Source organism: Setaria italica, chromosome IX, assembly GCF_000263155.2.
Source record: "Setaria italica strain Yugu1 chromosome IX, Setaria_italica_v2.0, whole genome shotgun sequence".
Classification (NCBI taxonomy): domain Eukaryota; kingdom Viridiplantae; phylum Streptophyta; class Magnoliopsida; order Poales; family Poaceae; genus Setaria; species Setaria italica.
Window position 1 is genome coordinate 47,225,325 of NC_028458.1, and position 22,799 is coordinate 47,248,123.

The 22,799-nt window shown below is 41.6% G+C and overlaps 3 protein-coding genes and 1 pseudogene across 3 annotated transcripts; 2 read left to right on the forward strand and 2 right to left on the reverse strand.

Moving 5' to 3' along the window:
* Positions 1–4: 4 nt before the first annotated feature.
* Positions 5–695, forward strand: LOC101760564 (annotated as a pseudogene).
* A 1,307-nt stretch (positions 696–2,002) lies between these two features.
* On the forward strand, positions 2,003–5,876 carry LOC101768531 (hydroxyacylglutathione hydrolase cytoplasmic). Its single transcript, XM_004984433.4, has 8 exons — positions 2,003–2,248; positions 2,357–2,479; positions 3,460–3,621; positions 4,020–4,098; positions 4,174–4,287; positions 4,985–5,161; positions 5,554–5,623; positions 5,714–5,876. Exons 1-8 carry the CDS (start codon positions 2,202–2,204, stop codon positions 5,746–5,748), a joined length of 807 nt encoding a protein of 268 aa, XP_004984490.1. The 5' UTR covers positions 2,003–2,201; the 3' UTR covers positions 5,749–5,876.
* Positions 5,877–6,114: 238 nt separating this feature from the next.
* On the reverse strand, positions 6,115–8,843 carry LOC101760973. The gene is made up of 8 exons (XM_012849128.1): positions 8,720–8,843; positions 8,387–8,450; positions 8,236–8,278; positions 8,012–8,110; positions 7,843–7,911; positions 7,408–7,756; positions 7,198–7,361; positions 6,115–6,759 (listed from the first exon to the last, which is right to left on the reverse strand). Exons 1-8 carry the CDS (start codon positions 8,841–8,843, stop codon positions 6,115–6,117), a joined length of 1,557 nt encoding a protein of 518 aa, XP_012704582.1.
* A 1,350-nt stretch (positions 8,844–10,193) lies between these two features.
* On the reverse strand, positions 10,194–19,420 carry LOC101769203 (ABC transporter B family member 25, mitochondrial). Its single transcript, XM_004984435.3, has 20 exons — positions 19,044–19,420; positions 18,395–18,604; positions 17,529–17,715; positions 17,362–17,423; positions 16,942–16,985; positions 16,196–16,298; positions 15,946–16,053; positions 15,707–15,790; positions 15,556–15,616; positions 14,932–15,077; positions 14,503–14,619; positions 14,310–14,395; positions 13,615–13,703; positions 12,367–12,422; positions 12,190–12,270; positions 11,681–11,746; positions 11,501–11,593; positions 11,340–11,404; positions 10,945–11,080; positions 10,194–10,686 (listed from the first exon to the last, which is right to left on the reverse strand). The coding sequence occupies exons 1-20, from the start codon at positions 19,314–19,316 to the stop codon at positions 10,543–10,545; spliced, it is 2,211 nt and encodes a 736-aa protein (XP_004984492.1). The 5' UTR covers positions 19,317–19,420; the 3' UTR covers positions 10,194–10,542.
* Between the last annotated feature and the right edge of the window lie 3,379 nt (positions 19,421–22,799).

The following is a 22,799-nucleotide window of genomic DNA, read 5'->3' on the forward strand; positions in this document are numbered from 1 at the left end:
TCCAATGTCTGAATCACTGAATGTGCTCGTAACAAGCAAGTCAAACTGAACAATCCCCTGGCGAAGCAGTAGGCTGCAGTGCGGATCCAATCGCTCAAGACGAGGCGAGGCAAATTTGGCTAAGTTCTTGCCGGCGAGGCGCCCCCGGCGCGTCCGTGCTGCAGTGCGCCGCAACCCCGCTAGCAGTTCACATCGACAGGCACGGCGATCGACCACAACTGCCGGGGCGTGCCGGACCCGAAGATCCGCATCTTCGACGTGGGCCAGAAGCGGCGCGGCGTGAGTGAGTTCCCGCTGTGCGTGCACCTGGTGAGCTGGGAGAAGGAGAACGTCTCCAGCGAGGCCCTGGAGGCGGCCGGCCCGGATCGCGTGCAACAAGTACATGGCCAAGCAACGCGGGCAGGGAGCCAGGGACGCCTTGTTCCACCTCCTGGTGCGGGCGCACCCCTTCCACGTCCTCCGCATCAACAGGATGCTCTCCTGCGTGGGCGCCGACCGCCTGCAGACCGGGATGCGCGGCGCCTTCGGCAAGCCCACGGGCACCTGCGCCCGGGGTCAGCATCGGGCAGGTACTCCTCTCCGCGCGGTGCCGCGACGCGCACGCGCCCCAGGCGCACGAGGCGCTCCGCAGGGGATTGGAGCAATGGTCCATGACGTTGCACACCAGTGCCCTATATCGATCTTTGAATAAATAGTTGTATTGATGAGACACACATGACATACACGATCACTTCTACGAATCAATCAAGCTAATGGTTCTCGGATGGAAACATGATATCGTAGCGACGAGCTGTGCGAGACTCACTAAGAAGTGTAGAATCACAAGGAAAATGAGAGAGTGGATATCACCTTAGAAAAGTTGGTGGTCTTATACCCCTTGCACCGAATTCGTCTTTAGAGTGCGTGTTACTTCCTTTATTCACGAATTCAAACATGACATCCACATGTCCTTATTACCTTACCTAATTTTTTTAAAAAAAGAATGTCATTCCTTTTCTTTTATCAAAGTTTCATTTTCTATATCTCTCTAGTCTCACTCATTTTTGCTAGATTTTATCAAAAGATTTCACAAAAAAAATTTATGGGATAGTTTCCACAAAATTCCTTTAAAAATTTTTCCTAAAGATATTTCTGAATTGTTATTGCAAACTCTTTGAAAAAGTTTCTATATATTTTATAATTTCTTTAAAAAAGCTGTAAAATCTTTTGAAAGATCCCGATGAGTGATGAGATTTTTTTTGAATTTTTGTGCTTAATGTTTTGGACGAAACTTGTAGGGGTGGTGGGAAAAGATAGAGCCACTAGGGGCATGGCCTTAGGTGTGGGTCGGTGCTTTCTATAATGTAGTCTAGCTAGTTCAATCCTTTTATTGAGTGGTTTTATGTCTAGGTGTGTCAACCTCCACCCGTAATCAGGGGTGGTTCCAGGACTCGGGCTGGGGGGTCGGGACCCGTGCAGATTATCCCCTTAGGATAGTTAAATTTTTATGATCAGAAAAAAGGCCCAACAGCCTAGTTCATCCACAGACCACTGTTTCATCTCGGGGCTTGGTCAATTTCTAGGTACGCCACCGTTCCTAATTGATATTATTCATGGAAGGAGAAGAAAACAACGTGCAACGAGTGTTCTTCTAAAAGCTTCGTTTCACTTATTCTAGCATTTTATCTCGCTCCTTTCTCACCTGAATTTGTGGCAATCCGATCTATGCTAACATCCATGCATGTTGTTAGGTTAGTGTACTACCAATGAGTAATGACACATGCATATTTTGGATCATTTGCGGTAGTTACTGCTGTAAATTAAAATCAGGGGAGGGGTTTTAGAGTCAACAGATACTCTAGATCAAACTTAAGCCATAGGTTTTCTATCTAACGATTGCGTAATTCTTTGTGACAACCCTTCGATATCCCCATCTATTCTTGTTTTGGGTGAGCTTTTCGAAAAAAAAAATGTTTGGGTGCACACAGGATGGATTGGGCCGGGCTGATGACGAGCGACGACGACGATTGGCGACCGTCGCACCTGTGTGAGACCACAGACACAGAGGATCACCTCGGGCTCCGGCCTCCACACCGCTGCCGGCTAGCAGTCGGCTTCGTCCCCTTCCTCCCCTTTCTTAAACCTTCCGTACCCACTCGTCGGGGCTTCGCTCGTCTCCAGAGATTTCGCCTGAAGAGAAGAAACCCACGAGGGATCCGCAGATGAAGATAATTCCGGTACCTTGCCTGGAGGACAACTATGCCTACCTGTACGAATCGGCCTCTGCGTCGCTTGTTTGCCCCTTTCCTTCAGCGATTCGTTTGGAGTCATTGAGTTTGAGTTCCTGATTTGCTATTTGTTTTAATTCCTTTCCAAGAATCGTGGACGAGAGCACCAAGAAGGCGGCGGCCGTTGACCCGGTGGAGCCGGAGAAGGTTCTCAAGGCTGCCAGCGAGGTCGGCGCCTACGTCGACTGCGTCCTCACCACCCACCACCACTGGTATACCATCGTCTCCTTCCAGCTCTCTTTGGGTTCAGTACTTGCTAGTGTTAGAGCATCCTGATTCTTGCTTGCTAGAGTTGTTGAACATCATCTTATTACCATATTAGAGTTGGGGTCACAAAAGGGCTTCATATGTAGGCATTTATTACTAGCTAATAGATCCGGTTAGTGCCAGGGATTGGTCCAGTCACAAACACTCAATTAATCCAGTTATTACATAATTGCTGTAAGGGTTTGTGAGTGACTACAGATATGCACATAGGAATTCAATAGATGGACCTTTCCAACTTGCGATTTTGCTATTCTCTGAGTCTAATTGCTACATGGACCGTGGAAGTAGAAAACTATTGTGTAATACATACCGTGTTGAATGTTGTTTGCTGGTAATGAAGTTCACAAAGTATTTGCTATTGCTAAAACGTCCTTGCAAAAAAAAACAAAGAAAGAAAGAAAGAAAAAAGGAAAGTAAGGTCTCAGGGAATATGCAGCTAGCAGCTTCTTGTTCACTATGCTATGTTGAAGAATGCAATTTTAAGGAATGAAGAAACCAGCTTCCAGTCAGGAAATGCGGTTGATTATGCAATGGAAGTGCTTGACGTATGTGATGTGTTCTTGGGCTTAGTTGTTTTCCATTCTTAGAGTAGTCTATTTTCACTCTAAATTTGCAACATGCTGTTTAGACTGCTGGGGAGTAGGCTTTCTCATCACTCATCTGTGATGTAACATCTAGTGTGAAGTGTACTTATGTGATGCTTTCATCTCTTCAATGGAATGGGGGATTTCTCCTGCTCCACTTCTAAAAAGTGCAAATCGACTACAATGTCAAATAGGTAGTCAAAAAGGTCTATGCTTTAAAAATAATTATCGTGTGGCAGAAAGTACTCTGCGTGAACTAAAAATGAACAGGTGTTGGTGAACTTCATGGCAATTTTCTACTATATTATTAATGGATCGTGCAACTGATTTTGTGCTTCTAGGGATCATGCTGGTGGCAATGAGAAGATGAGACTGCAGGTGCCAGGGATAAAGGTCTATGGAGGATCCCTGGACAATGTGAAAGGCTGCACTGATCAGGTGGAGAATGGAACAAAGTTGTCACTTGGGAATGACATTGAGATACTATGCCTACACACTCCTTGGTATGCGATTAACTATGCTATTCTCTTGGCCTATTTCACTTCCCTAGCGTGCTTTTTTTTTCAGTACCATAGAAACAGTCACTTCTTGAGTAAGGCTGATTTATTTACAAAATTCAAACTACCAAATAAGAGTCCTTTGAAATTATGAATTTAGTATAATATACAGCTCCTAGTTCACTTTAGAAAAATTTATAACTTTCTCCTTTTGAGGCTCTTTTATATCCAAGGAACCTGCATCAAGGAGCGGCACATACACGCTATTAGTGTTACTTAAAAGACTTAGCTGAGCTCTGATAAATCCTCACGTGAATTATGCATGGGAGTTTTATTTGTGTTTGCTTAGTAGAAGCTTTTTGATAATTTTTTTTCTGGTCCCTGCCGTTTTGTTTCTTCAACAGTCACACAAAAGGTCATATTAGCTACTATGCTACTAGTAAAGAGGGGGAAGATCCAGTGGTCTTCACTGGAGACACTTTGGTTAGTATATGCACCTGACTTACTCTGATGTCTCCTTTCATCTTTATATCCTAACCTTTTTATAAATAAACACAGTTCATTGCTGGTTGTGGGAGGTTTTTTGAGGGTACTGCAGAGCAAATGTATCAGTCCCTTATTGTTACATTGGGCTCGCTGCCAAAGTCAACTCAGGTTTACTGTGGGCATGAGGTATGATCTCTTGTTTTCATACCGGATTCTTCCTGTCATCCCATAATGCTAGGCTTTCATCCTGGAGGAACCTGAATGTCATTGAATCTGTATTGTATATAAATAACTATGTTGTTCCTTTACCATTTAGTATGGAATATTTTATTATCAATGACCGAAGGGCATGTACAGTTTTACTTTGCATTTTCTGGTTTGTTCTCTTAGGAATAGGTAGTTTCTAGATTGTCCAATGATTTATCAGATGTCTTCTATAATTGGTTGAATGCCTTTTTAATGCATTTGTGTTCCCCAGAATGGAATCCAGTAGCAATGGGATAATATGATGGATTTATGTTTTCTTGTGCCTCCTTTTGTTCCCTCTAATAGAGGAGAATTATAGATATGTAGCATATACGTTCATTTGTTGCTGGGCTCTTTGCTTTTCCATTTCATGTGCTATCTTGATAACAGATGATTTACATGTGAGCTACTTGTTCATGTTCTTTGTTATTCCCATTGTTGAATTTCGACTTCCTTTTGAACTTCACTTGTAAAAGATGCTGGAAACTTGAGTGAAAACATGCATCATAACAGCCTTAACAAGAAGACAATAACCACCAATATTCGATCATTTTGGTTTATTTTCTTAATATGGTATACTAATTGGCTTGGTCGTAGATACATACTATTTTCTTAGCAGTTGCATGTTGACTTGCAGTACACTGTGAAGAGCCTAAAATTCATGCTGACACTCGAGCCGGAGAATGAGAAGATGAAACAGAAACTGGAATGGGCTGAAAAGCAGCGTGAAGCAAATCAGCCTACAGTCCCTTCAACTATAGGAGATGAGTTTGAGATCAATACCTTCATGCGCGTTGATCTACCAGAAATACAGGTGAATTTGCTAATTGAAAAGCACTCATTTTCTTGCATTACTCTCCACGTCCATGCACAGAAATGGGTAACATCGTGTAAAGTTGAAGAACACTTAGAAACTTAATTCTCTTGCCAATCCTAACTACTAGCATTAGGAGTAAAAGATTTTTGTTTGGAACAACTTCATTTGGCATGCCGGACATTGGAGATAGTAGCTTTACGTTTCTTTAATTTAAATGGATGGTCTTTTAGTTTGCGAATTGGTTTTTGAGTCGTCTTTGTATCTTTTTTTAAAAAAAATTTGTGGGTGTAGCAACGTGCTACTATCTGTAATAGTAGTGGACTGGTTCTCTTCTTTGAGGAGGTTGAAGCCGGAATATTATCCATTATCTAAAAAAAATGATTTTGCAGGCCAAGTTCGGTGCCAAGTCTCCGGTTGAAGCGCTGAGAGAGGTCAGGAAGATCAAGGATAACTGGAAAGGTTGATACCCATGCGGCCATGCGGTTGCCACCACTCTGTTGGACGGCCAGCCTCTCAAAGTGAGCTAATGCAGAAACCTTTGCCCTGTAGGTGGGAATGAGATTTACTGCCGTGCAATGCTTTGACAGGTATGGCGTGGGGATGGAGAAGACTTGTAATAAGCTCCGTGTTAATAAAAACAATAATCATGTTTCCCTTGTAACTCGTGGACTGTTTGCCAAGAGTAATGCATGAACTATGTTACACTTTGACCTGCCCCTCTGCCAAACTTGAAAAATCTGAAAGTTCTCTGATGGGTATAACTTGCCTACATTACATTTGAAGTTTATGGATCGCTGATCAGTAGTGTGTTAATCCATTGCAAAATGAAATATGGTAGCTAAATCATCAAATTATTATGTATCTTTCTTCAACTTGAAGACACAAGATTCTGATCGACAGAGACACGGATGACATAGGACGGCAACTACAGCCTACAGGTGACTTTTCATTCACGAAATTTTCTTCTTGCTGGCAGCATTCGACGACGTCGAAGGCTTCGACTTCAGCTTGAACGGCTGCGCAGAAGAGCCGGCGAACTGGCCGAAGCCCAGCCGGCCGGGGACCAGCTTGGGCGGCGCGAACGGCCCGCACGCGGCGGCGGCCGCCGATGGCTCGCTCGCGCCTCTCTTCTGCCCGGTCTCGGCCGCCGTCGCCGCGCCAACCCTCGCCCCGTCGGCAGCCCTGGTCGCCTGCCCCTGCCCATCCTTTCTTGCGCTCTCCTCGCGCTCGCCTTCGCCGAACATTTTCTTGGCCCTTTCCAAGAACGCGGCGGGCGTGCCCATGAGCACGAAGAGCTTGAGCACCTCGTCCGTCTCCAGCTTGCACTCGGGCGCCGCCGCCGCCAGGTCGGCAGCCGACGGCGGTCGCGCTGGGGTCGCCTCCGGGGCGGCGGCGGCGGCTGCGCCCAGGGGACGCGGCGTCGGTGGGAGGAAGCCGGCGCCGGGAGCGAAGCCGTTCCAGCATTGCGGCACGTGGCTGTGCCTGGCGCGCGCGACGCACTCGAGCGTCCTGAACTCGGCGGCCACGCGCGCCTTGAGCCCCGCGTGCCGCACGAACCCGTGCAGGCTGTTGCGATACGTGTGCTCCTGCGGCAGCTGAACAATTTGCAACAAGCTCACGTAGGTTTGGATTTGAATTTGAATTTGATCATGAGAAGTTGTGATCATAAAAGTCACCCATATTCTCAACTATGATTAAACAAGAGAATATATGGCGAACTGAGCGTAGCTCAGCTGGTACTTGTGGTGGAACCTGACCATCAGGGTTCGAGTGCTCGACTCAGCACTGATACTCGTATATTTCTGGATTTATTTCAGGATTTAACCGGCGCTATTCTTTCAGTGGTAGGCAGTAGCGACAGCGAGGTGCTAGTGGTGACTTTATCAATCTCGAGGATTTGTCGGCTCAGTCTTTCGAAGGTGCTCATAAGGGTAGGGTTGCGTGCGTGTATGTGAGTATCTGCATCTGTAATGCGTGATCCGAAAAAAAATATATGAACTCATTTGGAACACAGGTGATCGAGCGGGTCTTACACTATTGAAGGTAACGTGCCGGCCCTGGAAAACAGGCCTCGCCATGGTTCGCCAGCCTTGATCGGCGCCAGCACCTTCATTGTACGTGAGCCTCCTTCGCGCCACCACGCTGGCGCCGGCAGCGCCCGCCGTCGTTGCTGCATCTCCGGCGAACCACGTCTCAGCTTACATTTAAACGTTCTGAAACAGCGCTGGCTTACGCCTTCATACCTTTTCTCGCCTTCTTTCCCGGCGCCGTGCCCTTGCTCTCCTTGGCGCCTCGCTGCCTTGCTCTCTGGTTCTCCGGGGTGTTGCCGCCGGCGCCGGCGCTGGCGTTCTCCTGCTTCTTCGTCTCGGCGGCGCTCTTCTTCCTCGGCGTGGTGGCGGGCAGCTTCGATGGCGTAGCAGCTGCGTGGCGTGGTGGACCCCTGTTGCCCACCTCTCTTCCCTCCGGCGTGATCGGCTGCTGCAGCTGGTCTAGGTACCTCTTGCGCCATGCCGCGAGCTCCGTCTCCGAGAACATCTGGTTGTTCTTCAGGGACATGAACACTTGCTTGGCTTGATCTAGCAGTGACATCGCCTGCACAGATCCAAGGAAACATTGCTCCTGGATTAATACAATGTGAAGGCAAATGATAACCTTTGTTGCCGTGCATTGATGCATACCTCTCTGAAAGGCACGGTGTTCTGGCTGTTCATCGTTATTGCTCTCTGGAACACCATGTAAACATCGTTCTGCGATCGTATAGAGAATGAAGATCATGAACAATCCAAGGATGGAACATAAAACTGTAAAACAAAGGACAAAGAGGGTCAAGTGCGCTAAGAAACTGACCTCAAATTGCTCTAGTGCCGTGTACATGCCATCTTTGTTCTTCTGCCTCAGTGTAGCAAAGTCACCGGGCCTGCTCACTCTCTCTGCATAGTCAGTCACCTGCACTAACATGTCGATGTTTCAGTCTGTCGCATGAAACAAGAAACAGGTGCATTAAAAAAAAAGAGTTTCAGCCTTTCGATCTATCTACACAAATAATTCAGATGCATCGCATCATTTCTCACCTGGATGTCATCTGGCATCGCAAACAACTCATGCCGATCTCTCCTGCAAAGAGATTAAGATACATGCATATATATATAAATCTCAATATGTAACAGGAAACAAGGTGACGCCTGATGGACAAGCAAAAAGAAGAGAGAGCGCAAAGCTTACAGCTCCAATTCGTCAAGGATATACTCGATGATTTGCCCAACTGAGCTTTGGCTTGTTGAGTTATCTGGAATGAAACCAAAAGACATTCACATGTCTCCTACAATCAGCCCGGCAATACTGAGGTAACAAAAGAAAAAAAAAACAACGTACTGCTCTTCGCTGCATCTAATGGTTGTTGGTGGCTACATGAGGCTTCTCCCTGCAACTGCTGAAAAATCACCCGGCAGATGAGAACCAGGAAAAGGACATATGAAGAGAGCTGGAAGCACCCAATGGCTTCACAATTTACCTGGGTTTCTTCATTCCTTTTTCTCTTCCCTCGCGCGCGCGAACCGGAAATGCTGTTCCGGATTATTTGCCAAGGATCAAGGAGGCAGACGCCGGCGGAGTCGCCGTCGTTCTTCTCCTCTTCCAGCTTCAACAATCTAGCGCTTCGCCTCTTCCCTTTTCCAGACATCTCCGGTACCTGTTCTTCTTCCTCGCTGCTTTGAACAAAAACAAGGGACGGAGAGGCTGTGTTGATGGCAATGCATCTGCATTAAGCTTCCGTGCTCTTATGTTGCAAGACAGAGAAGGTTTCAATTTTACAGCTGGTAGCTCGTGTGTGTGAGTTTTCATCCTCAGATGGAAACTTTTACTGGACAAAAGAGGCAACGGAATGCCATGATATTCTAGGTCTTTTAAGGCCTGCAGTTTTGGAATGACAGATTATAGATAGGAGGAATGCAGCAAAAGCTGTGAGGAGTGATGACCCGGAGCTGAATGTGAGGAGTATCCCAAATATTAACTTTGGATCACAAGACTATTTCGAGCATGGTTGTAAGGGCAAGCCCAACGCAAGCACACAATACTAGTAGCCCCATGAAAAAGTTGTATTCCACATAAGCACTGAAATTTTAAGATCTTCAAGCACCCAATGCAGGCCACTCTTACTTTTTGTACCATGACCCTACTCATCTTGTTTCTCTCCTCCCAAGTTAGCTTTTTCTCGGTGCTTTTCCTCTCTCACAACAGCCACAGCGATTGCTTTTTAATCCCAAGCCACTGCACCTTCTGCAGGGTGCACTGACAGACTGCAAGCGCCCAAACCGGTTGAGCTGGACATTTGTGTCAGGCGGGTAAACTTGAGGCTACCAGCCACGTCGGAGCGTTGGGCCTGCTCTAAGAGCTTTTGTGAGCATTTCTCTTGCACAGAATTGGAATCTTAGGAGAAGATTATTGGATAGGCAAGAGTAGTGACTACACCAAGTAGCATTCCAATGCGTCAGGGTAAGAAACAGTTGGCCTCATGGCCACAGTACATGAACAGCTGTGCACTGAGGTGTTACGGCAGGTTATGGTCTGGTTTAACTCGAATTAAATGGCCCTTAACCATCATGAATCACCACCATTTCACTTGCTAGATACAATGCACAGGTTGCGTGATACTGCGCCGGGGTTCTACGTAGCATAGTTGCCATCTGTAGGTATTCTAATTTGTTGCGATGCTGACTTGCAGCTTTTGCTGGGTACAAGAGGAATGAACTTGCACACGTTTGCAAATCCAAATAGAGCACAATCTGCTAGAGGGGGGAAAGGAACTGTAACAATGTCTATTTGTATAGGCATGTGGAAGCCAAGCTTGAGAAACTGGAAACATGAACAATACCAGAACAGGAAGGTAACAACGACCAGCCTGGCTGTCGGCGGTATAACAGCCAAAGTTGCTACTAGGGTGTTTGAATTTGACTGCATGACAAGCAAACATTTCCCACAATCCAAACGCCACCTTACGAGAAATTACTTTTTTTTTTGGGCACGCATGTTGTAGTAGCAAGAAACGATATTATAACTGCAACACGTGTACACAGTAACATCATCTATACCAAAATGGTAACTGAGCTGAGACAACTAAATATTTACTAGGCTTATTCCTTGTGATACAGAAATGTTACATTGCCATGAAAAAACTGTAGGGATTGTCTATATAATCCCAAAGGAGAAATGTTAATCGCCCAGGCTATCTTGGAGTGGATCTCTCTCTCCTAAACTGTAAGTTTATGTCCTCGCATATCTAAAATCCTACTCCATTTACAAGGCGCAGATAAGTTGAAACCTGCACCCTCTCAGTTGTGAATCTGTTTCCCCTTGCAAAAAGGAAAGTTATACACCGGCAATCAAACCTGCAGGGTAACTGCTGCAGGGTCAACAGCATCACTGTTGTTCTGTTGGAACCACAATTCTGCGTAACGCCCACCCTTTGAAAGAAGAACGTCATGTGGTCCTTGTTCTACTACCTTCCCATTCTCCAAAACAATTATCTGAAAATTCAAATTTGTAACAGGACTCATCAACATATCAGAGAAAAGATGAAACCAACAACCATTCACCACTCTAGAGTGCACTGGAAGGTTTTGAAATTCAAATATATGGTCTGGAAAACTTGAACAGGACTCATCAAAATATCAGAGAAAAGATGAGACCAACAAGCATTGCACAACTCTACGTGCACTGGGAGGCTGCAAAATAGATGAGTTCGACGAATACTGAGGTTTCTTTGAGAAGTTGCAAAAGCATACCTGATCACACTGCATTGCAGTTGTGAGTCGATGAGCAATAAAGATTGATGTTCGGTCAACAGATAACGACTTCAGAGAATTCAAAATTGAGGCTTCAGTAGTGCTATCAAGAGCACTTGTTGCTTCATCACATAACCTGACATAGTTCAGAAGAAAAAATATCAAGACAAAAGGGCATCGAATAAGCCTATTATTTGTAAAAACGTTTACTATGAGTAATCTGAAATTAGTTTAAATACATTCAGCAGGGCCAACTTTGACATAGCACGTGACTATGTGAGCTCTCACAAAAGCACATAAACAGAGGTCATAACTGAGTGGCTACCTTAAACACATTCCTCAAGTCATTGAGATCCAAATGAAAAAAGGAGTAACGAAAAGCAAGGGGTACTCACAGAATGGAGGGCTCCTTCAAGAATACGCGAGCTATCGACACTCGTTGTTTCTCCCCACCACTTAGCTGCAACAAGAAAACCACAATTTATTAGATATTTTGTCTGTAGAACAACAGCTTACACCATTTCTTCATCTGGCACATTACAATATACTGTCTCACCTTCAATCCTCGTTCTCCTACTACTGTGTCATACTTGTCTGGGAAGTTCATAATTGTATCATGAATAGCAGCACGTCGGGCAGCATCATAGACCTGTATGGAAACAAACTGTATCATTCCAAAACAAAACATATAATCATGCTATATGCACTTCAGAATGTCTTGGAAGAAAATAGGTACCTCCTCATCTTTTGCTGATAAACGTCCATACTGTATATTATGCTTAATCGTGTCGTTAAAAAGTACCTGCATTCATGTTTATAATGTGAGATTGGCTAGTTGGCTGGCCTTGTAACAGTGATAATTAGCATATGTTAACATGAATATACTATAGACACAATTCCCTGAAAATGTGTTAAATAGAAAACCCTCAATATAGCTAGTGATCCACTACGTTGAAGAAAGATGCATAAGGACACCAGAAAATTATTCAGCGACTATTGCATTTCTCTTGTACTAAATAAATCCACAATCCAGAATTCCAGTAATGTAGCTTTACTATGTTTTTCTCTAACTAAATTGGAGTATTGGACTAATTGTTTGAATGTAAAAAAAATAATCAAAAGATGTTCACAAATGATAGTTAGCAGAAGCCAGATTATACAACAGAACTTGAAGAAATGCAAATGCCCACATTCCTCTATAGTTTGAAAACTGCAGCATTGACAAATGTATATCAGAAGGCTTACCGTGTCCTGAGGTACAACACCAAGATGTTTTCGAAGGCTCTCTAGTGTCACTCCTCGGATATCTTGCCCATCAATTCGTATCTGCCAGCAGAAAAAATCACATGAATAAACCATGAGATGGGCATCGGTTAGATTAACATGAAATTAGAAAGGAGATTGATGCTTCTATATCCTTACAGATCCTGAAGTTGAATCAAAAAATCTGAACAGAAGCCTAAGAATAGTTGATTTCCCTGCATAAGAAAGGTGCAGTTAAGGAACCCCTGAGTGATGCTCATAAAGAACACAAATTCACTAACAGAAGTTCTAAGACCCCACACTAAAGCACAAAACAAGATATTCCCATTATTACACAAAACAATTCACCGCTACCAGTTGTTAATCACTGTCGACAAGATTTATGATAGAAATCTCAAACAGATAAAATATAGAACCATGCCAGTTGATTATTAACTAACAGTAGTTAGGTATCAAAATGGACATTGGTTTCAACATCGTTTTAGAGAAGAAGCTTAGCTATAACTTGCTGAACACTAGCTGGGAGTTGCTAGTTTTGGCAGTGAGCATATAGAGAAGATAGACCAAGCACGAACCAAAAATATGTGCACATCCCCAATGTTAGTAACATGCATCAACTGCTGGAAACCCCCGTGCCCTTCACCATGAACACAAGGGGTGGACGAACCAGTATTAGTCAATGCTTAGTTTATACTGTGTCATGTCCAGCCCATTTGGGCCCATGTGATGGATGAAGCAGCAGCAGACCTCCCTAGGGCTGGCGCACTGTTCACTACATAACTGTTCAGGGTGGGTTTGTTGCATTAGAGATTAGATGAGATCAGATTGAGTTGTTATCATGACATACTGTTTCAGTGCTGATAAAATATATGAAGACATTTATACTGGACAGTTCTGGTAATCCAAAAAGAGGTCCAGTTTGTGGTTGACTTGTGTTTAACATTTGAAGATGTTAAAAAGATGGAAAATACTGTAGTTTAATTGGAAAGTAAAATAATGTTAGCTAATTCTGCGGCCCAACTATTGTATGTCATAATTGTCTTGTAGTTTGACAAACAACATCACCATTTGCAACTTAGATTAGAAGCAAAATAGTTGATCCGAACACCAAAATTTTGAAGATTTCCATCAAACAAGATTATCATGATCCACCTCAACACCAAGTGAAGTCTAATAAATACTATCTTTTGTGGCCAACTATGAATATTATAACCCAAAATCACATCAACTCAATACCAGAACTCCTGTGCAACAGTAGCAGCAAACTAACGAGTTCATTAAGAAAATAAAAACAGGGTTCTCGGCTCTAGGTATAACGTGAACATATCTTAAGCAATAGAAACCTTCAAATTTTGTCCGGTCACAAAAGCATTAGGTATTTTTTGATAAATAAAAAAGATAGTTTACCACTGCCACTAGTTCCGACAATGGCAATGCTCTGTCCTGCAGGTACAGTGAAGGTGGCACCATCAAGAATCTTCCTTTCTGGTACATACCTGGAAGAAATCAAATCATTCACTGAATCATATATAAATACATCACTATGTCAGTTTACTCTAGTTTACAGCATATACAAAACAGGAAAACACCTTCAATGGGTATCTCAATATTCTATCTAAATTATTATTGCTAGTTATAATACAATACAAGTCTACAACACACATGAAAAATAACTTGTTTCTGGTAAATTAGAAACTAAAGTTTGTAGGTTGTGTGTGCACTAATATGTTCTTGTATTGACATCTGCCTATCTGATAAATGATATTTACTAAGATGACTTATGCAAAGGACTTTGTTAGAAACAAACAGGTGACATTTCACAAGTTTGACCTTTTAAGTGACTACAACAGAGACTATAAACATAGGAATAAAAATATTTAGCTCACCAAATGGTAGTTTGATCGCTATAATATCAGGTGTCAAATAGGTTTCAGCAAGGAAATATTCACTCACAGTAATACTTCCATATTTTTCCAAAAAAAAGTAATGGTTAGAAGAAAATAAGTGCATTGGTGCTAGTTGTTTGAGACTTGCATAGTCTTTTTCAGAAAGAATATAAGCACTTTGCTACGCTCAACAAGTTATTAAAGAACAAAACTTACCCAAAATGAACATTCTCGAATTCAATGCATCCTCCCTTGAACTGCAAAGGTTGTGCATGAGGCTCATCCTTTATTCCAGGTTTTTCCTAAGAAAAATGAAACAACGATTAGGAAGTATCAGAGAGCAATGTTTAAGAATGAAACTAAAACTACAGGCCCTTAGACATTCGACAATTTAACTACCAAACTTTACCTCCAGCAACTGAAACATAGACTTCATGTCAATGAGGCTTTGTCTAGATTCTCGATACACACTCCCAAGGAAGTTTAGAGGCAATGAAAGCTGGAATAGAAGTCCATTAACCATGACCTGCCAAGGATTCACCACATTAATCAAAAGCAACTAGCAAATGACTAGAGATTAGTGTGTTCGAGGAAAAAAAGACTAGAGACAAAATTGGCAACAACTGAAGCCATATAAAATCATGGTTCAATTAAACATTGGTTCTTGTTAAAAACATATTAATATAGCTCGTAATTCATTTTTATTTATCACAATTTCAAATCTTGCAGTCATCCTGTGATACGGATGAGTTACTAACCATACCAAAGTGTGAGACATGAAATGTCAACACTAGATGATATAAGAAACAAACAGACAATGGATGGGATAAATAGTTACCAAATCACCCACAGTAAGAGCACCACTCATTACTCCATATGAGCTCAAAACCATTGCTGTAGATAAAGCCGAGCTAAAGATAACATTTTGACCAAAGTTCAGGTAGGCAAGGCTACTTTGGGTCTTCAATGCAGCATCCTCATAATCTGGCCACGTGGTAATAAAAATAGTTAATAGATCAGATCCCTTAAACAAAATCAACTTATGATGTGTGTCAGTGTTTAAGAACTTTTAAAATAGTCTACAGATCATCTCTTTAACAAAATAGTCAGCTGGGATTCATCAAATCTATGAAACATAACTTAATGTCCTATTTAAGCACTTTTAAAACAAATTCTACATTCTGAACCCTTAGTTTTCATGAAAAAGACCAAGTCAATAATTCAATTATAATCCTTGTTACCTTTGGGGAGCACATTCAACATATCAAGATGCAATTGATTCACATCAATAATTATCCCCTTTGTATCTCCCAAATTCCCAAACTTTTGCAAACTATTTTTTAGGGGACTTCTGTAAAATATTTTAGGGAATGCTGAAATTAATGTTTGAAGGAACATCTGGTTGTGCACATCTACTCTACAATGACATTTCAACCAAGAAGAAAGACGTATATGCACTCACTCCTTAAATATTTGTCGTACTTCGCAACTTCAAATTGTTCGTTGTTGAAGTACTTCACAGTCTGTACACAATCAAAGAAAGATCAATAATTTGTTACAACTAGAATAAAGAAGGTAAAATGGAGAAAACGGAGTAATGGACATGAGGTGACCTCATAATTCAGAAGAGAGTCAACTGCCACTGTACTGGAAGCATTATCAGCTTTATTCATGGCTGTCCTGAACTTAGTCCGCCACTATAATAATATTTAAAAAAACAAAAGGGGACCAGTGACAAACAGAGTAAAACATAATTAGACTTCACATGACGACATCATTTGAAAGATAAATTGAACAGTTGAGACAACAAGGATATCTTGAGAGATCCAATGCTATAGAATTGTGTTTGCACCTGTGTGACAGCCAAAGTGAAAGCTATATAGGTAGCAACTGAAACTGAAGTAATCCAAGCAAAAGTGGAACCAAACTTGTAAGCAAGTATGCTTGACACCATACCAATCTGTAAATGAGAACCAAAATCACAAGGCTGAGGTAACAGAAAAGCCCAAAAAATAAATGCCATATATTTCTGAAGTGAAACAAAATCACAGGCAATATGCATAACTAATGGACTGTACATTTACACGATAATTTATAAGTACCTCTAGTATTGTGGGCACAACATTGAACACCATCACTGTGAGAATGTAATTTATTGCACGGCTGCCTCGATCAATTATGCGATTTAGAGCACCAGTTTGCCGGCTAGAAACAAAGAAGCAGGTAAGAAGCATAAGAAAAATTTCAAATATTCTCCACCTCGTACATATCAACGCTAAAAAATTTACTCCCTCCGGTCATGATAAAATGACTTTAGGACAGCAAAACTAAACTCGCTCCGGTCATGATAACATGACAATAGGACAGCAAAACTAAACTCCTCCGGTCATGATAACATGACTTTAGGACAGCAAAACTAAACTCCTCCGGTCATGACAACATGACGTTAGGACAGCAAAACTAAACTAAGTTTAGTTCAATTTTGCTGTCCAAACATCATTTTATCATGATTGGAGGGAGGGAGTATATATATAATAAACATTGCTGAATTCTTATGACTTGTTTCCACAGATATCTACCTAGTCCCTTCCTCACTGTGAGTAAATGGGACTATTGTTACGAAAATAGTGCAGTCCACTCACTAGAGATTTTGTCACTTCCAACAAACATTGTCAATTTCATACTAGTAGTCAAGCAGTCAAGTTATCTAATTATCTGATGTTATCTGCATAACCCTCTACTTACTTTTGAGTTATGATGTTTTTCCAAATATACCACGAGTTAAATAGATGATTTATTCCTTACAGAGACTGAGAAAATTAGTAGAATGACCATTTCCTACAAGTACCTTAGATGATAACGAAGATCAAGCTCATGCAAGTGAGAAAATACCTGCAATACCAAGAGATCACGAATTAAGGCAATCATAATTTTAACATTTAATTATTTGGTCCGCATCAATAATAGAAAATAATCAGACGTATATGATGCCTGAGATAGATCAAAGGATGCTGCTTCAATTATGTTTCTAACATTTGGAAGTCTTCAAAACATCTTCATTTTTTCAACATACAAGTATCAGAACAATAACATGCTCATCACTCAACCAACAACTGGAAGTAACAGTAGTTATCCATGAATACGGAAATATATAGGAGAACTCTGCATAGCAAGATACTTTGTTCCAGAAAAGATTCATATTGCGTTGGAACATCTGGGCAGTTACACACTACAGCATGGAAAGAAAACAATAAGTTCCAATATTTACCATTCTGGATACTGAACGGATGGCTCTCAAGGTCACTTTAGAAAATAAAGCATTTCGCAGTTCTGGCAACAAAGAAATGACCATTTTAGGGACGGAAAAGGTAGTCATTTGTGTTCCAAGAGGAGGAACAAAGAAGGGTATCCAGGAATGCTTGAGAAAGTGTTTACCTGTACAGGCCGACACTCCTGATCGTGCAATTCCATAACCAATCAACACAGCTGCTGGGCTTGCAAAGAGAGCCAATAGGGTGGCGTTAGTTTCCGTGAACGATGCCAGTGAGGCTTCAGCACCACCAAGGGCTGCAAGCCAATCGATAGCGAGCTTAAACAAGAAAGGCACTTGAACATTTATAACCTGGTGTTCATATCAAATACAAAAGGTCGGGTAAGAAAGTTGAAAGTTTCATGTAATAACTTCCATATTTTTAGTTCAACCTGTTTTATCTATCCCGATTAAAAGGGCACTGTTCTCCCTCTTATTCCACATCGATGATATGTGGCAATTGTGCCCTTGTTTGACTATGAACCAAGCTGAAGTAAAGGATTCGGTAAAAGGAAAGTTTGAGATGCACATCCAACAAATGAACCGCATCTTATAAATTACCAAAGTTACATCACAATAGGACAAATGCTGAAGTAAGTCTTTTTCATAAAGGAAAAGAAGTTTCAATGTAGCGTGAGTAGTGAAAAAGCACCAGGAAAGCAATGGGAATATTGATCTTGAGCCTACAACATGATGGTCAATGCTGACTTTTATTAGAAAAGGCAGCCAAATGGGTAGTTTGCTCATTAATGCCTCTGATAAAAGAAACAAAAGGCTTCCTAAACATGAGCAGTGCAATATCAAACCACATATGCCTTAATGCAGGTTACCGTTTTCAAACAAGTACTCCCTCAGCTTTCAAATATATGTCCACCTAGCCTTTCTTATTCTTCTACAAACATAAGTCCAAACCATAGATTCATTTTATCATCAACCTTAATCTGTGCATAAGTCCACAGACTTACATTTGAATTGGAGGGAGTAGCTTTACCTTTGCACCAACTAATAGGCCTAATGACAACACAAGCCTGAAGCGGAAGTCAGGGCTGTCATTCAACAATAAGTACTTCCCAAGGTTTTTCAGTATCTGAGAATCTGCTATCTGCTCATCGACATCCTTTTTTGAAGCATCTTTCGGGACCTTGTCAACCGGCTTCCCAGCTGTCACAGCATTGGCAGATGTGGAGAATGCATGTACTCTCTGCATATATAGCAAGAATCACAAAATAAGAATTAGAAAAACATTCCTTTTATTTAGAAAGACAACAGAAAAAAAACCAGCAATTTGCCCCTTAGACCAACCGTGAGAAACTACAAATTGTTTGGATGGAATTAATACCGCGCAAATATAAAATTAGGTGTGATACTCCTTTTTCTCTGCATGAAATTTGCACTTGTTTAGTGCCTTGATGGACTAAACACAAATATATCATCATAAGCACCTCAATACAGATTACTTTATAGAAGCAAAGCTGCTAAGGAAACACTATTACTTTTTCCCTTTGTTTTACTACCAATATTTCACTTGTCACTAGGCCTACTTCAACATATGTATTGTGCCTAGAGAAAATGCTAACACCCACTACTGCCTCTAAACATCCCATAATCCAACCAATCACAAATGTGGAAGTACAGATTACCGTGTCTCGGGTAAGCCGCGCGCCGTGCGGCGGGTAGGTAGAGTCCGGCAGGAAGCTGCCGAGGCGGCCGAAGGGACCCCCATTCCCGGGCGGGACACCACAGTTAGGTCCGAATCCTCCGAGGAAAGGGCTGAAGAGAGGTTTCGGCACGCCCGGCCTGTTGGCTCCGTTCAGCCGCCGGAATCCGGCGGCGGCAGGGGCGGCGGTCTGGGGGTTAAACCGGGAGCCGCGGAGGAGGTTCCCCGCCGCTAGTATGCGGGACGAAGGCCGCATGGCGCTTGCCGGCGGCGGCGGTGGCCGTGATGGGTAGGGTCAGCGGACGAAAGCGTGGAGGCGGAGTTGGACTGCCAGTGGCGAATAGGGTCTTTTCTTCCTCTTTTCTTTTGTTTTCCAAATGGAGCTCAGTTATTCCCATTTAACACTTTTCCTTTTTCTTTTGCGTCATGGTGTTTAAAACAGGACGATTCATTGTACCTAGTCAGATTTGTGATGTGAGTCAGATTTTAGTACCAAATGACCTTACTATACTAGCCTTAAAGAGCTGGCATTCATATGGTATTTGTCCAAATTCGATGGTCCAGTTTACATTGTAGTAGCTCTTGCAAAAAGTGATGAGACTTTGACAAATCAACTCCTTCGACAAAATGCGTGTTCGCTTCAGCTTATAAACCGGCTGAAAAGCTGAAATAGCTGATTTGTTGTGAGAGGAAAATACTGTTTGGTGGCTAATAAACTGGCTGGATAAGCTAAAGCGAACATACCCATAGTGACCATTCATAGGGACAGATTAAGAGCAAACGAAACAAGCACACTGTTCCTTTTTCTTTGACGATAGCAAACAATTGCACCTTTGCCATATTAGGATAGAAATAGCGTGTATCCTAAGCGATGCAATTATGGTTAAATCAAGTAGCATACATGCTGCTTCCTCCGTTCCAAATTTTAGATCATTTTAGTTTTTTTAGTTTTATAAATATTATTATATATCAAGATATAATGTATGTCTAGGTGCATAATAAGATCTATAAATCTAGAAAAGTAGAAAGGACTACGACGAGTTGGCAACGTGTATATAGCTTAGATAAAATGTGCACTACACAACATGTGCAAAGCAAAATTTATATTTAGATAATTTGAAACGAAGGAAAGTATTATTTATAGGATTTAACCGTAATGAATGCATTTTTAGGAATTGATCATATCAAACGCCTAGGACATACTCTCTCCGTTCCAGAATATAGCTACGTTTAGACTTTTTTCAAGTCAAACATTTTCAACTTTAACGATAAATAGAGAAACAATCAAAGAGACTAATAGTATAAAAATTATGTCAAAAATTATGTCAGTAGATTTATCATGAAATCAACTATTATAATATGTAATTTTTTTATTTGAAATAAATTATTTTTAAAGGTATTATTGGTCAAAGTTAAAAAGATTTAATTTTTGAAAAAACTAAACGTAGGACGGAATACAAAGCTCCAAAGCGCACCAGCCAAAAAAAAAGTCACAACACAACGGCGTGACACGTTCGAACGAACCGTCGAACTCTGACTGCAACCAATCACGGGCGTACAGGTCCAGTTGCAAGACGTAAGGAATGGAACAGTGCAGAACGAATATTGGTCAGCCAGGACGATTAAAAAAACAGAGAGAAAATTTCAGCCGCTGACGTTCTAAACAAGTAAACATTGCGCTCTGACTTTCACTTGGTCCCGGGCACGGGCAGACGGTTGCGCAGAATTTGAGCCACAGCTTAGGTACTATCTGTGTGGCAGCTACGGTCTGTTCGAGCCATAGACGAAAGTTTCGTGCGGCGTAGCATGCGGCATGTCCAATACCCTTTCGCTCCTCGCCACACAAAACGGCAGCTATCCTATCGAATTCGAACCCAAATACAAATAGCACCAAGCCCACTTGAGCAGCAAGCACGATGAATCTTCTACTGCCGGCCGTATCTCACGTTTTGTTTTGTGCGACAACTACTCGCTCGTATCAGCGAACCTTTTTTGGGGGGAGTGACTACCCATCATCCGGGTGATTTAATCTTCAATTATCAACCACTTTGGACCAATAAGAGTATGCCACGTCATTCGTACAAGAGATATTAAACCCGAGTGACACTGCCATGTATTTCAATCAAAAGAAATGAACATAGCACATCTTAAAACTGACTGAAAAAGATATAGAAATCACTCAGATTTCTATCAACTTGGAATCCTTCCTTTCAGAAACAGAAGAGCTCACGTTTCTTCACTTGACCTTGTCTCTCAACCAAACAAAATCACATCTGCGTGACTTGATGGAGAAGAACAACAGCAAAACCTTGAGAAATCATGCGCGCCTCGCGTCCGACCTTGCAGAGGGCAACGATGAAGATGAAGGGAAAAGCTAAAGCCAACCAGAATGCATGACCATCAGAAGAAGGAGAAGATCAACATGAATTGATCAAGGTACTGAGTACTGACATTTGATCTTGCTCTGTGATCTCTTTCTTATGAGAGAAGGAAAAATGTCTGCTGGTTGATCCTGGATAAAATAATGAAGAATTTAGAGTAAGATCTCTCTGGTGTTTGTTGCAGGCAGTCAACATTGCATCAATTTTTGATTCAAATGTGAAGGCAACACCAAAGACATATCATGTCTTGAAGCGAAAGGCACCTTTTTGGTTCTGATAAAAAACTTGTTCTCTGAAAGTTATTCTAAACTCTAGATATCAGGGCTGTTTTGTCCTAAAATGATGCAAGAACATCACCATGCAAGAAATCTATCTAGCAGACAGTGTTATCTTGCCATCATTAGATTTCTGGAAAAAGAAAACAGAGAGAGAACAAAAATGCAGGGTTAGCTCTAGTCTTTGTATGTGCAAAATACTAGAGTTTTGGTGATGAGTAACTTACGCAATGTTAACTCTATCTTGCCATCTGAACCACTAATGAATAAAACAAAGAATACATATTCTTTACTGTTAGTGATGAGTAATTTTCAGAACATCATGCCTAATTGATAGTGCCTTTGGGCAATGACTCCAACATTCGATGAATATATGCATAATTGGAAAAGTAGACCAAACAGAGTCGATCCTAAGCCCAAACAGATAAATGGTGCAGCAGAACTAGCAGCATAGGAGTTGCCAACAAAAGAAAATCTATGAAAGCATCAACAAATTTAAAGATGTACCTTCTAGGAAACAAATGCTCAATGATCTACCATGAGAAATGGCAGACATGCTACAGATAAAATTGAACTTATTCAGGAAAAAAGATAAAAATTGAACTTACACATAATGCCACAGAGATCTTTCGCCGTGAATTTCACCATCTTGGGCTCTTGGCTGCCTTGGAATAGCACACTAAGCTAAACATGACAAGGCCTCTTTGGATGCCATCAGACTTGATGGCAGTGAAGGTGCACTCCATCTAGAACCACAGTAGAGGAAATTGTTATTAAGCTTGACACATTGAATAACTATGACCAGTTAGTTTCTAGGAAATCTTCAAGCTGTTATATGGTGGTTTTAGAAAAAATAAAAAATAAAACACTCTGTATATTCAGAATTTACTGAAGACTCAATTAAAAAAAGAATTAATGAAGATTAATTCAGACCACTGAAACAAGAAAATAATGAATACACTTAGCATTAAATATTCGAAGAACAACAAACATTCAGAACATGGAACACTGAACACAGAAAATACAATACAAATAAAACAATAACTTCAAACTTAACAAAATACTAATGGAAGATTGAAATAC